Genomic DNA, 16,676 nt, shown 5'->3' with positions numbered 1-16,676 from the left:
GGGGGAGGGGGTTGAGATTGGGCGTTAATCTTTTTTTTTTTTTTTTTTTTTTTTTTTAAATAAGCAGACTGGGCTTCAGCACCTGTGATAAGGGACATTCTTTAGCCAGAGAGCTCTGATTCATGTCTTTGAGTAACTCCTTGAGGGCGTTTCTTACTGTAGAGTGGCTCCATTGCTCGGGCGGCAGGTCCTCCAGCTTAGGACAACTGCGGAGAGAAAGAGAGAGAAAGAGGAGAGGAGACACATGGGGATGTGGGACGGAGGGGGGACAGGGGAGGTAAGACAGGGAGAGGAGAGAGGGAGGAGGGGGTAGACAGGGATGTAGAGGGAGAGGAGGGGTGAGGAGAGAGCATGAGAAACAATTCAGATGGAGAAGAGACAAAGATAGAAAGGAAAGCCAGCAGCCCTGATGGTATCTTGAGTGAAACGATAAAATACACAAGCTACAAAATCAGCAACACAATATCAAAATGATTTAGGCTGACAATCCCCCTGATATATGGAGCAAATGGGCAATAACACCAATCTTTAAATCTGGAATTAAATTTGACCCAAACAACTGTGTGAGAGGCAACTTAGGGAAGTTATCCTGCAGCATCTTGAACACCAGACTGCAACACTCTTTTCACTATCTGGCCTGACCCCTGACACTGGCTCAAGGAAAACAAATTACATAATCCAAATGTATAAAACATTTCAATTTTTAAAGGTTCAAGAAATTAGCTCTTTTAGTTGATGTGATTGTTCCTAAATCACTTTAGAACTTCCATCCACATCATATTTGTTCTTTACCCTATATATCTGTATACGTCTGTTTGCCTTGTTGTAACTTGTAGGTCACTCTTGGCTTTAACCTGTCTAAATAAAGGATATATATACATATAAAACAGATTAACCCTTTCATTTTTTTTCTATAAGGTCCATTAATGGTTTATTTCTTGTCAGAAAACAGTCAATCCCAAACTAACAGAGGGCAAAATAGCATCTTACAATGTCTTGTTCCAAAGCTATGGAACGCACTACCTATAGATATCGCGGGAGCTAGCTCGATAAATAGTTTTAAAAGAAAGCTAAAACGCATCTGTTCACTTTTGCCTTTAACTTGCGCTGACTTTCTGATACAGTTCTGAAACTCTTTATATTTACGCTTCACGCTGCTGCGACTCTTTTAAAATCTTACTTGATTTTATGATTTATAGTTTTACAACTCTATGATTTTATGAATCAGTTAATCCATGTTTTAATCTTTTTTAAATGCTGCCTTGTTTGTCTGTTTTATGTCCATTATGTCTATTTTCATGTGAAGCACTTTGTGCTAAGGGTGTATCATCTTGTTCACGATAACACTGGTATAATTTTTAACATCATATAAAAAATTCATATCATGATACTCGCGATATTTTGGCTTGTTGACATATTGACGTCATACTGTTACCCACGGCAACAACAAGCAAGGCTGAAAGCGAAATTATTGCGGCCCCGTGGTGGTTCCAAAAAGAGGAGCAGCTTCAGTAGTGTGGAACAAACTGTGCGCGTCCTGAATGTTTTATGAACAGCCCCGGACTTCTCAGACTCTTTTAGCGACCTACATCACGTAGGTTTACATTACCAAAGGTTTATGACAAAATCACTCAATGACACCGACTCCTGTGTGCGCACGGCGAGACAGGAGAAGGAGAGACGCTGTGCTGCTGCCAGAGGAGCCGCTGACTGAGTTCCCTCTGAGCAGTAAGTCACTAAAAGAGTCTGAGAAGTCCGTGGCTTGTGGCTCGAAAAAAACCTCCCTATATGTGAATGTGTGATAGTTGTGGTATCATAACAGCCTGTCACAGGTTACAGTGTGATGATTAGAGGAGAAATGGCAGAACATAAAGGTCCAGGTGGAAAAAAAACAACTCCATCATTTAGGATTTTACTAAAAGAAGGAAATCACCTGTTGATTTATATATATAGATCCCAGGGGACATTTTTTGTTTTTGGAGCTGTTTAAATGCGTAATTTGTGGTAGATTTTATTTAGCTGAACTATTAATGTTGTATACAGAATCTGAGTCTCATCCTGAGTTACTGTTGTTGTTAACAAACTGAAGAAATGAGAGATCATTTTTGACAAATTTTGGCAAACTATAAAACTATATCACTTATTTTGTTGCAATTCTATTTTATCAAATTAATAATAGATTTATTTATTTTTTTTATTTATTTGTCATGTCGTCAAGAATATCGTTATTGCAAAAATACCCTGAAATATCATGATATAATTTGAGGGCCATCGCCCACCCCTACTTTGTGCTGCATTTCTTGTATGAAAGGTGCTCTTTAATATATTTTCTGCCACTGGACCAATCATATTTAAAACAAATCACTTTGCCCAGAACGGAGGTTTAAAGCAGGGTTGCAGTCTCAGTCCAGGCCTGTTTAAAATACTGTATTTATTGATGAAATGACCAAATCACTGAAACAATCAGACAGACAGAGACAGAGAGAGGAAACCAGAGAGAAAGAGAGCTGAACACACGGGCTCCCGCTCTTTTTTTTTTTTTTTCCTGCTGCAAGCGCCCCTCCAAGACAGACAGATTTCATTTGGCGCATCAAGCAGATGCATCTGGAGATTGCTCTGTCTCTCTCTCTCTCTCTGCCTGCCTCGCGCTCTCTCCCCCTCTTTCATATTCTCCCTCTCTTTCCCTCTCTCTCTTTCTCTCTCTCCTGATTGTTCTGATTAGTTAATTACTTTATACAACACATCTGCTGGATTGATGCATGAATTATACATCAGCTGCATGTGGCGACTATTATTTCGTGTTACTTCTACCTTCCTGGCTCGTTGTGCTCGGCGAAACAATTTAAGGTGTTACTGGCTAGATTTCTGCGGCAGTCGGGGCAGGGGGGTGGGGGGTGTGGGGTGTGGAGGAGGGGTGAGGTGAAGGGATGGTGGGGAGGGGAGAGAGAAGGGGGGGAAAAACAAATACAAAACAATAACAATACTGACAACAATATGCAGCAAAATCAAAATAGATTTATATATCAAATAGATTGGCTTTGACGTTAGCTGGTGCTAGAGTCGTGTGCCGCGGGGATTCAGCTCTACCTGAGAAACACTCTGATTTCTGGGTTTCTGAAAATGAGAAATATATTTACAAGGTGGGTGGGAGTGTGGAGAAACTGTACTGAGCGCCAGTGAGAGCACCCAGTTTGTTCTGAATAAACACTTCACGTGTGCAAGACATATGTTTGACGTGTTTGACGTGTATCGCCGAATGACTTTTCGTTAAACCTGCCCTGATACTTGACGAGTGAGAGAGATGAGCGATTGAGCGAGGGGTGATGAGTGTACAAGTGCATGAGACATTGTGTGCTTGTGTCCATAAATCTGTCTGCTGGTGTGTTGGGAAACGTTACGAGCGAGGAGATAACGGGAATAGAAAAGGGATGCGTGCAACGGTCGAGGCTAACATCTGCTTGTGAGAAAACACACAGCCTCGCACACACTCGCTAACACACAAACAATGGATTTTCCAGAACACCTTAAACTGCTCCAGCAGCTAGAAAGCCTCTGGGGAGAAGGAAGTGAACAAGAGGAGGGAAGGAGGGAGAGGAGGAAAAGGGGGTAGTGGAGAAAGACAGCTATCCATGCATTCAAGGCTAGCATGCCGGAAATAAACACAACCTTCTGTGTTCTGGCTGGTGGACGTGTTCACATCAGTCAGTGTGTGTGAGTGAGTGCTTCGTTGGTGGGTGGTGGCGATGGCGGTGGTGGTGGTGGTGGGGGGAGACACAGAAGGAGAGGGGAGAGAGAGGAAGAGCGAGGAAGAGAAGGAGTCGGAACAGCAGCTGGCACAAGCCTCCACACCAGTGCCACTCGGCTGTTTGTGTGTGTGTGTGTGTGTGTGTGTGTGTGTTTCTGTGCCTATGAGCACATATGAGCCTGTTTGCGTCCATGTCTATAAATGCTCGTATGCTGTGTGTATAAATACAACGAAGCTTCACTCCTACAGAGTAGCATTTAGCATACAATATGGTGAGTGATGGCACAAGACAGCTACCAGAACTCAGTGTAAGAAGTCGTCTCTTTTTTTTATGATATGCGATGTAGATTCAGAAGAAATATATTTCACTTAAAATAGCCGATGCAGCAAGGTTTATTTATGGAACTATTTCAGGTGAACAAGCGTGTATTCATCTGCTGCCGCAGAGTCATTTTTAGCTGTGCGCAGTCTCCAGTTGCCCACTACATTCATTTGATTAATTTTTTTATGAAAAGAGCTAAAGTAGTGCTTGGATTCAAAAACTGTTGCTACCATATATCATCTCACCAATCTCCGATGCAAAACTGCCCGTGCTATCTGCACATTAGTTAACATCACTTACCAGTTAAATGCAGAGCAGCTACAAGAGATAAATCTACTTGATCACTCATCACAGAGAAGCTAAATTGTTAGCGTGGTATCAGTGTTCCCATCGCTTTACGCTTAAATTGACAAATAAACCAATCTCTGTTTCTTTAGCACCATTAGGCGAGGAGGTTTTCAGTATTCAAATGGGTTTTTCACATTTCCTGGGAAAGGTCAGTCTGTTGTGTGTGTGTGTGTGTGAGTAATAGAGCTATTCTCAGTATCAAACATGCAGAGGGCATCAGCAGATTGGCACATGCCTCTGGGCATACATGCTATCTGTGAGTGTTGGAAGCAACGACTAATAGGTACAACTGGTTCCTCTGTGTGTATTAAAGCATGTGTGCATGTGTACTTTAGGTCACAACACTGCACTTCTGTGGGCGGTGGGCAGGTAAAAAAAAGTTGCATGAACACCTACGCACATTTTGGATTGATGCACGTGTGTGCGCGCAATTGTGTCAGTTTCTAGCACATACTTTAAAGGGAAACATGACTGTGTGTTTCTTACCTGTGCAGCTGGATCTTAAGCGTGACCACGTGGTAGACGTCCTGCAGCATGTCAGCCACTGTAGCGTCCGGTGCGTCTGTCACGTATGACAGGGGGACGGGGTTCCACTTCCCCACCTGAATCATACCTGGAAATGCAACATGCACATGTGCGTGCACACGTGAACATTGGTAAATGGGACACACAAAAGCATATAAATGGACTCAAGTGCAAACATAGAAAAGAAGAGAGTACAAAGTTCATTTTAGCATCTTAGCTCACTGACGCTGAGCTGCATAACTACAAAGAGTAGGTGTATTTTAAAACAGTATCACATGCACAGTGTGTATCAAGCCACATGTAGCCACTCCAGAGGCATTTTAGTGCCATAAACACTCTTCATACACTTTATTTGTTACTGAAATCACAACAACCGTGTTGGAATTTCTCATGAGACTGCCCTAAAAAGTAGCAGCCCACACAGCAGGTAGTAAGCTTATGGGAGAGGTGGACTAGGATATGTGTGTGTGTGAGTGTGTGTGTGCACATAAGTGTGATGGACAGGCTATAATAAAAGAGCATGCTAAGAGGCACCTTGAAACAGCCACCCTCGGCCTGCGTGTGCTCAAGTGCAATTAGCAGACCCTTTCCTCCACCTGCCCCTCCCACCCACTGAGTCATTGAGTGTATGTGTATATAAATATATACAGTATGAGTGTGTGTGTATGTGTGTAAGCCTGCGCTTTTAGACTCTGTGTGAACAAGCATACATCTGTGTGGGAATGTGTGTGTGTGTATGTGTGTGTGACCCCTGCCAGACTTGAGCATCTCCTGTCTGGGATCAGTGTCAGGATGTGTTACTGTGGCTTCAGATCTGCTGGCGGTAGGCTATTATGGTCACAGAGTGTGTGTAGCATGTGTGAGCGAGGCATAAACGAGTGCGTGCTTGAGTGTGTGCAAAAGTAACAGCATGTCAGAAAACGCTGTGGCGAAGATGTTAATGAGCATTAGAGAGATAAAGCAGGGGGAAAAAAGAGAAAAATAAAAAGTATCAGAGCAGAGAAGGAAATGAAGAGATGGTGATGAGAGTCAATGAGTGACGTTACCTTTGGCCTGGGCCGCTGAGCTGTGGGAGTAGCCCAGCGACAGCAGGGCCATCTCGATGAGCTGGTTGAAGAGCATGTCCTTGCGTACCAGGACGAACTCGGCGTGCTCCTCCTTGCTGTCAAAATCCATGGGATTCTCGTAGTGCTCGACCACGCAGAACACAGGCAGCATGTTGCCTGAGGACACCGAGACACAGAGACGCAAGTAAGAACCGAAAGGGTTCACATTTCTTCACATGCAAACTTTGACCTTCAGGATTCAGCGTGTTTGCGGAGGGACGAGATTAATATTTAGCACTGACGATTAAGTTACACCGAGGTTGAGTGTCAAGGGATTATGAGTGAGTGATTAGATTGCTGCTGAGTGGAAGTTCTGCACAGAAATTAACTAAAGCGTGAGTTTGGACCGTAAAGGCATTTTTCATCTTTTATGGGGCAATTTCTATCTCAACCCTCACCTCTCTGTCTCAATGCCAAACTCTCACATCAACGTGGGGAATCAAACATTCCTTAAGTGCACAAAAACCTGCACAATTTCAGAAGCTGCTATTTTTTTTAACAGAAATACTCTCCTTTGTCATGTAATCTCTATGATCTTCTCCCTGAGTTTTTCAAAGGTGCTTTTTCCATCTGTAATCCCAATTTAAGAGGGTTTTTTTATATCAACTGCTGGAGGATTCCTTCCTGCAGTCTGAGGTTCATCTTCCACGTTTTAAGATGATGACATAATATTACAGAGATGTTGCACTATGGGTTGAGTGAGTTTAATAAGCTAATATATATATATATATATATATATATATATATATATTATAGAAAGAAGTATCTCAGTGTGAGGCAGCCACAAAAAACCTTCAACCTGTACGAGTCCTTTGAATCCAATCGCCACAAAAAACTGGACATCGCACATTTCTTGCAAACCACAGGTATGTTAAATTTGCACACTGTAGCGGACACATCAAAACTTTATGTTTCAACACTGCTGTAGTAAATGTGTGATTAGGTCTAAGCACAAAAAAAAACTTGGTTATGGTAAGGAAAAGATTATGCTTTGGGTTAAAATGGCACGTTTGTTGGGCAGAAAAAGCCGCAATGTCTCAGTAAAAAGAAACCACTATTCATGCCACTATGTCTGGGTTAAAAAACAACCGCTTTTGGTCTTGCACAGTGGTGTGTGGCTTGGCAGGCCGGCCCCTCCACCTCAAGATGACAAAGTCAACTCACAAACTACATCACTGAAGAAACACTGATATAAAAACGAGCAAATGTAACCTATTTGTGCTTTGCAGAAACGCACAATGCCAACATTTTCTTCTGGCAACTGGGCTGCTTCTTTTGGCATGATTAACTGTTTATTCACTATCGAGGTTCTGGTATCTCATCGGCCCCTCCTTCTGCCTGCCAACCCAAAATCATCTTCCCATGATGCAGTGCTTCAAATCCCGAACCACCTCTGCGCCCTGAGGTTTACTAGTCTGTGTCAACAGTGGCTCTGCTGTTAGGTGGAATGAGCAATCCTTGTCCAAAGACTGCCGAATGTTCAAGAGACCCACTGTGCAAATATCATCCAATATGCCATTTTTTTTTTCTAAAATAACATCCCTGAAATTCAAGGAAGTTTAAGAGCATGGAGACGACTTGGCTTTTTGAAGTCTGTTTGAATGAAAACAGCAGAAGATCAAAATTTTGTCAAAGTGTTAATGAAGAGTTTCTATAGCTTACTGTACCATGTAAAACCTACAGTGTTTATGAGGTGCCCTGTTGCTCTATTTTCTCAGTACGTCTCCACTCTACTATCACCTCAACACACTTCTGTACATTTATTGTCCTTGCTGATTAAAGTGATTCACATTCTAATATTTTCCAATCCCAGGCATTCCAGAAGATGCACGCAGCTCTGGCAAAACAATCAATAAGCCGACAGATGCCAGGGAATGTGCTGAAAGAGCTGCTTTTCTCCTCCCCTGATTTTAATAGATAAAGATCTAACAATAAAGACTGCTGTGTAGGTTCATTTGGGGGATCAATACTGGCTTTGTTTCCAGGGAGCCCAGAGAGGGCTGCGGTAAATATTGTTTCGGGCTCGGACACAATGCCCACTGTGGGCCCTCTGCGAAGCCTCCGCGGCAGACCGCCCGCCTCCCTCAGCCGCTTCACCCTTTGCCCAGGAAGAAACTCAGAGAAAGACAACGAGAGGGAAGGGGGAGAGGAGGGGAGAGCGAAGAGGAGGCTTGGAGGAACAAACGTGGTAGGAGGCCAAGAGAAGCAGAGATGATGAAGGTGAAAAATTAGGCTCTCTCAGCTGGAGGGCGACACGTAGATTAAAGGCGCAAATAAGAGAAACGGCCCATCCGAGGACACTCACACAGCCACATTCCAAGAGTTCCTGAGTCCCTCTTGCCTAAAGAGAACCAACCAGCCAAACAAACAAACAGACGAGCCTTAGCTGCCAAGTGCTATTACAACTCCGAACCTGCAGGTTTTAAACCCATTCCCAGCCCACTAAAAAAAAAACAAAAAAACAAAAAACCCAACAACAACAAAACATAATCATAAAAAGGTTCATATTTTGGAAAGCTTTGCCCGCCGCGTTTTTCACGAGACGACACCGGTTATATTAAAAAGCTATGTCATAATCTCAAAGTAAAGGCTCCCTTTAAACAAGAATGGCTCTTAAAGGACTGAAACTTTCCCTTAATAAACAAATGTCGGAGCAGGAGGGCTGCGGTTGGAGAGGGGAGCGGTGACACAGCGCTATGCAACACGACACAAGAATAATTCTCACAGTGCTCTTCTATTAGCTATTGTCTGGGCAAATAAGTGGGAGTGTGTGCAGTGTGTGTGTGTGTGTGTGTGTGTGTGTGTGTGTGTGTGCTGAGATGACTAAAGACGCATTGTAAAAAGGTTTAAGAGTTTTGGAGAGCATGCAGGGGGTGGTGGTGGGTGGAAGGTGGTGTGTGTGGGAGGGGGGCTTTTTAAACTGCATTTAAATAGCGCACCTCTATTTACACGCTTTATTCTTCTGTTACTCGCGCACACATGCACATGGAAAGTTAATTTAACTACATTAGTTTCATGATTAGTTTGTACAGTCTGTGCCTTTATTGATTATTTGTCAGCTATTCAATTAAATAAACAATCGTTTAGTCTATGAGATGGCATAAATTAGAGTTACAACTAATATTATTTTCATCTGCTGATTATTTTCTCGATTAATTGATTAATAGTTTATAAAATGTCAGAAAATAGTGAAACATGTTTGTGACAGTTTCCCAAAGCTGGAAGCAATATGTCCAAATTGTTCAAACAGTTCAAACCTGAAATTATTCAGTTTTATGTCACGTAAGACAAAGGAAAGCAGCAACTCTTCACACTTGAGAAGCAAAATGTTTCAGTGTCTGCTTGAAAAATGTTTCGATCAACTGATCAATTCATCAGCTCATCGTTTCAGCTTGATCAGAAATAGTGTGAGGTGCCTCTCTCAGTTTTTCCAGGATCTTCAAATTGACTTTTTATCCAATTAACAATCCGACACCCAAAAATTTACAATCACATGAAATGGAGATAATCAGTAACTCTTCACATTAGTGATGCTGAAAGCAGCAAGTAACTGAATGACAAATATTAAATCAAACAAAACTGTCGTGGATTAATTTTCTCTTGATCCACTAAACCATTAATCAACTAATCGTTTCAGTGCTCGCCCAGCCCCCACTTACACACACACACACACACACACACACATGCACACACTCTCTCCGTCCTACCTCTTTTGTGGCAGGTCTTCAGCAGGTGGCCGGTGGGTTTGTACGGGACCCCGGCTAGTTTGGCCCCGGTGCTGCCCAGCCTGGCCCGGCCCAGGGGGCTGCCGTTCTGCTCCAGACGGGGCAGCTTGGCCGGCGGGGCCTTGGTCTCTGCCATGCTGTTGACCAGGTCAGAGTTCTCCTTGCCCAAACACGCCTCGCTGAGATGGTCCATCATTCTCAGCACCTCTGCTCACTATCACCTGGGGAGACACACGCACGCACACACAGAATGATTCAGCTGTCAGCGGAGATATGTGCATGGCATAAAAGAAGCAGCTGAAATGTGACACGGGGGGAGCGAGGAACACAAAATCTTTTGTGTTGATATCACTGACGTGAAGATGAGACGGGACATTTTTATAGAGCAAAAAAAATGCTCTTTAAGTAATTGAAACCTCAGAGAACAGACCCATTACGGCAATAACTGTCAATTCGCTTCAGTTGTGATGACTCGGGCCTCTGTGACGTTTTCGTGCCGCTGTAATGTTCCCATTTTTCAACACATGTATTATGTATGGGTGTCCCACTAGAGATTCCCATGCGAGAGGGGGCAAACAAGCCCCGGTTTTAGTGCAAACACATTAATTTGCTGGGAGATTCCACTTGAATGAGTACAGTGCAGTTCAAGGAACAAGGTTCTGCTGCGGCGCACGCAGAGAGGGGAAACTAACGTAATTCGGTTTCTGAGTCACTTCGTGTGGCTTCACATTCATGACGCAGCTCGGAGGGGAAGAGAGGCGAAAGGCCGCAACGTCATTTTGCTGTGACAGACACACACACACACACACAAACACACACACACACTTACACGACTTTACAGGTGTGAACTTTATTTTTAGATTTTGCAAGCGCAGAGGTATATTCATGGAAAGCAATAAGTTTACAACTTCGGAATGGGAGGAAGAGGCAGCGTCTGGAAACTTGAAAACAGACAGTTGCTGACTCATGAGGACAATCATCAAAAGTTGAAGACGAGGGAGATGCAGAGAGGAAGGAGAGATGGAGGAGCTTCAACCACAGGTGCTTTAGTGCAGAGACAAAGCTATTGATTGAGGCTGGAGCTGACAATTCACACAAACTTTAACATGTGATCGGTGTGAATAAAAAACGTGTCCATGTATTAAACTGCAACGCAAAAGTAATTGAGTGTGATTATGCATGCAGGTTGATGAACATGAACTGGAATGCTGTTGTCAAAGAGCGAAAAGGGCAAAATCATCCACCCCCACGCTAAAGATCATGAACTCCCCCATTCATAACATGCAATGAGGCAACTAATTCCCCATAAATAAGGGGCCAAAGGAATCCAGACCCGGATACAGTCCGGATCCAGGTCAGGATTTTTAAATGACCTTAAAACACACACACAGAAAAAAACACAGGAGCAGTAGTTTAAATGGACACATTACCCCTTAAAGGAGGGAGTAAAGGAGGAGAGGACAAGTTGAAAGTGACAAATCTTCCACACCAACCTGAACCGCAGCACTTGAGCACTGAGGAGCATATAACACCGCCTGGAAAACACGTCTTCTTCAAGTTTGGCCAGGGTAGAAAAGAAAAAAGAAAAGACACCCAAAACAACTCCTGCTTCCCGGGGGTTGTTATCTCTCTCTGGCTTTACGTGTGCATGACAGCAACAGAAATTAAAAAAAAAAAAAAATTAGTGTGTAAAAAGCCGCTTTCTCCGGCTCTTCTTGGCGGAGGACTGGCAGGCGGTGCGAAAAAACAACAACCCGGGTCTGCGCGAGAGACGACGAGGTCGAGATGGACCGTGATAGGCGAACATTGGTAAGCAGTGTGTGCGTGTGTGTGTGGTGTATATGTGTGTGTGTGCGCGTTTGGTGTCCGTTAGCTTATTCCGTCCAAGTGGAGGGAGAAAACGGCAACCGAAACCGTTACAACCGGCGACATTTAGCCACAAAGTGAGCGGTTAGCCGCGTCCATCGGTTACAAGTGAAGGCGACTTCTGCTTTAGTTCGCACCACAACATCCAAATGTATCGGCGGGCGGGCAGCCGAACAGTACAGTTAGCAGGCGAACAGTGGAAAGCAAAGCACCTCGGACACAGTTGTAATGATAATAACCGCCGCCGAGACCTAATAAACCCTCGTTGTGTATGTTCACGAACAGAGAGGGACTGGTAACCTACACAAAAATAGCTGAACGTCGGCTGAGCTGGGTTGGTTTCACCGGCTGACTGAGACAGAGCAAAATAATAATAACCGACAGTGTGATCTTGCTATCGCGTTGGAGGCGATGTGGAGACGATATGCGGACAGTCGGAACAGGTTCGCCAAATAAAACAAGCAGAGAGGGGGGTCAAAAAGTGCCGTTTACTTTCCGATGTCGAGCATAAATAAGGCTTGCTGTGGATGCATAAGAGAGCTTCCTGCGATAGTAATAGTAGGAGGTGTCCTGTTGGTTGGGGATTGGCGTCCGGACGGAGCTCCTCTTTCTTTCTATCTCCCTCTCTGTCTCTCCCCCTCTCACTCCGTCTCTCCCTCTCTGTCCCCATTAAATTATTAGTTGTATTGACTCATCACTCCCCCCTCTCCTCTCCTCGCTGCTGGTGCTGCCGCTGCTTGTGCTTTCCCTTTCTCCTCCTCATTTCAAATGGCGTGGCAGAGGGGGTAAAAAAAATGTAGGAAAAAAAATAGAAGATAGGAGGGGGATGTATGTGTGTGTGTGTGTGTGTGTGAGTGTGTGAGTGTGTGTGGGGTGGAGAGTGTGTGTGAGGAGGAGAGAAATAATCCCCTTTATTGTTATAATAATGGTGACAGAAAAAACACATGATTCCTGCGCATCTCAGGCCGAAAAGTCCTGGTGGAGACGGATAAAAGTGGAGAAAGTGGACACACATAAACACACATGCATGCACACACACGCACATACACACACACAGCGAGGAGGAACGGTGGTGCGATTTCCGGCTGTGCGCGCAGGAATTTTTAATCAGCTTGATTAGAGTGAGGCGGTCCTGCATTTATTACCGGGTAACACACAGATGCTCGCGCGCGCACGCACACACACACACCTTGAATGTTTTTTTTTCTTTTACTTTTAAGCAATAAATAGTTTTTATTTTATGTAATATTCTAATGCAAGTAATGTGGTCGGAAATAGCAAAGTGTAAGATAAACTATTTGAACTCCAGTCAATTCTGACTGCACCTGAATGCACCTTACTGTATCCTCCCAACACTAAACCTGCTGTAACTTAAATAATCTCTTTAAAAAAATCGTTTCTTTTATTGTGCATGTGCAATAAGAACACATCTAAAGTGTTTTACATCTTTAAACTACTAAGAATTTCATCAAGACTTCCTTCTTATCATATAAACTATGAACTGATATCAGAAATCACAAAGCAAAAGCCTAAAAAGTAGGTTATTAAAATGGCAAACTATATAACACCACTCCTAGACAAGGCCTACAGCACAAAAACTAAATATCTCCATGTTTAAGTAGGTATTAATTTACAACTTTGACGCTTAAAAGTCCAAATCATGTCAATAATTCACACAAATATGCACATGTACAACAGCCTTAAAAAGTATAAAGGCTACATCTGCGGTGCATTCACTGTCAAATTGCGAGGATTAACCAGACTTATATTTAGTTATTGCATTGTAGATACAGTAAAATACATATATTCTGATATAGTGGATGACTAAAAGACCAAATCATGGCAATAAATCACACAAATAAATATTTACAGCAGCCTTAGAAAGTAGAAAGGCTACATCTGCGGTGCATTCACTGTCAAACTGGAAGGATTACTCATACTGATATTTTGTTATTGCATTGTAAATATGGTAAAATACACATATTCTGATACAATCATAAAACAAAGAAAAAATAAAGTATATTTTTCCCTTTATTGTCATATCATTTAGGTCTGTTTGCCAGCACTTTAGAGTTTGCAAAAAATATTTTACCACCTAAAAAGTGAATTTCGGTGGGATGTCTTAACACCACATGTATGTGTACTGTTCAGCAGACGTTTCCCATCTCAACATTTAGCTTTTGTTATCATCTATTTTCTCACAAACTTTACCTCCGTAAGCGGTCATGCTGTATTATGTCAAACTGGATTACACCAAAATATTAGACAAGCTAATCTCTGTTGATATTGTCAACAAAACCCTGAACTGTCAAAGTGGAGGAAGAACTGCATCGAGGTAAGAAAGGAAAAGGAGGAACATGCGAGGCTGGAGAGCGGCACAATCTCCGCAAACAATAGCAAGCTGGAAGGTTTTTCTCGAGTTGATGTGCGAGCTATTGTCATTATTTTGTAATTATTTCATGAACCTTTCCCTGCTGGCGGGCTTTGTTGCTCCGGAGCGAACTGCAAAAATATCAGACAAGGTAATCTCTGTTGATATTGTCAATAAAGGCCTGATATGGCGTTTGTACCTAACCTTAAGGTGGCCTAATAATAACGGTTTCACTCTGACTTTATGAGCAAAGGCCAGACTAATATCTTGTGGACACACACACACACACACACACACACACACACACACACACACACACACACTCACACGCAGGTGACAGTAAATGCACCGATGCTTTCTGCTAGTTTGAGGTGGAGATGTATTTCCATCTTTAGCTTCTATGAAGAGCCAGAGAGGTGAGTATGTGAGGTAAAGTTCATTGTCAAGACCACAGGGGAAATGCTTTTTTACACACACATGAAATATGCTGATGTATAAATAGTATGTGGGGTGAACGCAAAAGAAATTCTCATTAATTCATGACTGTTGTGCCACAGATTGAACATCAAGCTTTTGTTTTCTGCAACGGAGCAAGGTGGGGCGATGTGATCCGACTCATCTGGCCAATATCCACATCAAAGAAAAATGCATGTCTGTCCAGGTTGTGTAAGAACAAAAACAGGAAACCAACAAAAAACAGGAAGTGCGTACACCTATCTCGGCAACAAAGCCAGAGGTTGTGAGCCGACTGTGGAGGTCAGGTGCATGTGAAATGCTACACAACACAACGTGCTTGCTAATAAATCTTTGCAGGGCTCATAAACTCGCTCTGTGTGAGAGCATAAATACAGTGACGGTACATCGTCTCACACAAAGCTGTTGTTTCAAAACAATGCAACAGCACAGACGTGAGCTTCTCAGCTTAGCTTGACAGTAACCACCGTCAGGTGACGACGACAGTTGGAAAAACTCTGCGGGACAACTGTGAAGAAAATCATTCAGATTTACACACGGTGTTTACAGCTCAGTTTTAGGGGAAAACATACTGGAGTCCTCCAGCAGAAGGCTGAAACTAGTACACATCAAATGAGCCAGTGACGGAAGAAGTGATGGTGTGTTGTATCGCTACACAGTAGAAACAGTACACATCTAACTCATTGCCTTACTGTGAGACCAAATCATTGTTCCACCCACCCATGTGAGGTCAAAAGTTAGCTCATTTCAAAATACATTTGTGTCCAAAAAGGGTTGCATTAGGAATTCACAGCAGAAGGCCAGCGGAGAAGCTTTTAACGGAAAAATACCATGTGAAACTCACCTTTCGGACCCGAGATGGAACAATGTCTTGCTATATTGACACCTAGTTAGCACGAACTGTAAGTTTTGAGGGGGCGGCTGCACTTAAAAGGGTCCCACGTCTGTGGTTTTTTAACAGGAAATAGAAGAGTTGTTGAAACTGCTCGCACAAGACCCCGACATGTTTGAATCCACGAGCAGAGCCTGCTGCACAGATTCAGTGATCAATTCTTATCTTAACCATTCTCGGGGTTTCAGTGAGCTGCCAACACTGTGTACTAAACACAGCTGCGGTGTGCAGTGTGGTTAAATGGCTCTGCTATGTGTCTGAATAAAGGACCCAAACTGTGGAGTAATTACTATATTTTCAGAGATTCACTCCAACGTGAGATATTATTCAGCTGCTGAAAAATGTGAAGATTTCCACGAAGTCAGTGAAGACATGAAAATAAAAATTCATAAATGAATCATACTGAAGTTACTGTCTATCTTAAGCTGTTTGCTACGTGCATTAAAGAGGATGACGTCCTGCAGCCACATTTTTTATCGTGTTTTATTTAGAAATAATGAATATCATGGAATATTTTGTTTGTGCAGCATTTTAGATTGTACCTGCTGTTCTGGTTCATTGGTGTCACTGTGATATGTCCTAACATGAATTACACAGACAGGCTGCAGCCCCCTCCCCAACACACACACATACACACACATCCAAACCTTCTCCTCAGCAGATCACTTTGCATCACCTAGACCTGCACGGCATCGCTGCACAACATTCTGCATGTTGACATGTTTTCCACGTTGACATGTTTTACATGATGTTCACTGCAGCTCCCGTTTCTCTCTTTGGTGTTTTTTTCCCCTCTTTTTTTTTTGTTGTTGTTTTTTTTTTTCCTTGGCCACAGTTAGCAGCGTTCGGAAAATAGGAGCGACGGTGAAAGCAAGCCATTGTCGGCAAATGCTCTTTTCTATCTGGCATGACGCAAGCAGCCGCAGTCATTTCCACTGTGATTGTCGGGCACCATCAGAGAGCATCGATAACCCCTGCCAGGCCTTGGCACCGCCAACAGGTGCCGGCACTGCCAGCTAGGTTGGCACCGACGTGGCTGTGAAAACCCTCTGACATCCAGAAGGGCACAGATTTGCACTGAATGCACCACTGAATCAACACTGCTGATTATCAATTAACATATACCGTTTTGTATCACACAGAAAAGAGGGGAAAAATGGGTTTTGAAACACAGAAAGCCTGTTTAAAAATACTAGCCGTGTGCTGTTATAATCACGTGCTGAATGCAGATTTAGCTCTGTTCAAGGTGGGTTTTCACAAGCCTGTGCGCCTTTGTGTCGGGGAGATACAGTACGTAATTGT

General features: G+C 43.2%; 1 protein-coding gene across 11 annotated transcripts in view; it reads right to left on the bottom strand.

Moving 5' to 3' along the window:
• The window catches only part of LOC125893038 (DNA-binding protein SATB1), a 67,473-nt gene that overhangs the window by 43,808 nt on the left and 6,989 nt on the right, over nt 1-16,676 (bottom strand). For 5 of the 11 annotated variants that reach the window (XM_049583473.1, XM_049583479.1, XM_049583477.1 and 2 more), the window contains exons 2-6: nt 9,754-9,992; nt 5,987-6,163; nt 4,902-5,028; nt 2,812-2,865; nt 83-206 (exon numbers count right to left, since the gene is read on the bottom strand). In XM_049583473.1, coding sequence (XP_049439430.1) covers nt 83-206; nt 2,812-2,865; nt 4,902-5,028; nt 5,987-6,163; nt 9,754-9,967 — 696 coding nt within the window. In that variant the 5' untranslated portion in view covers nt 9,968-9,992. Of the gene's footprint in view, nt 1-82; nt 207-2,811; nt 2,866-4,901; nt 5,029-5,986; nt 6,164-9,753; nt 9,993-11,264; nt 11,401-15,326; nt 15,367-16,676 lie in introns of those variants that run through there. The other 6 variants (XM_049583478.1, XM_049583484.1, XM_049583476.1 and 3 more) reach the window with 5 other exon arrangements.

The sequence above is a fragment of the Epinephelus fuscoguttatus genome, linkage group LG8 (genome assembly GCF_011397635.1).
Source record: "Epinephelus fuscoguttatus linkage group LG8, E.fuscoguttatus.final_Chr_v1".
Classification (NCBI taxonomy): Eukaryota; Metazoa; Chordata; class Actinopteri; order Perciformes; family Serranidae; genus Epinephelus; species Epinephelus fuscoguttatus.
Note: the sequence above shows the minus strand (reverse complement) of the source record. Positions and strands in the feature narration are given on the sequence as shown.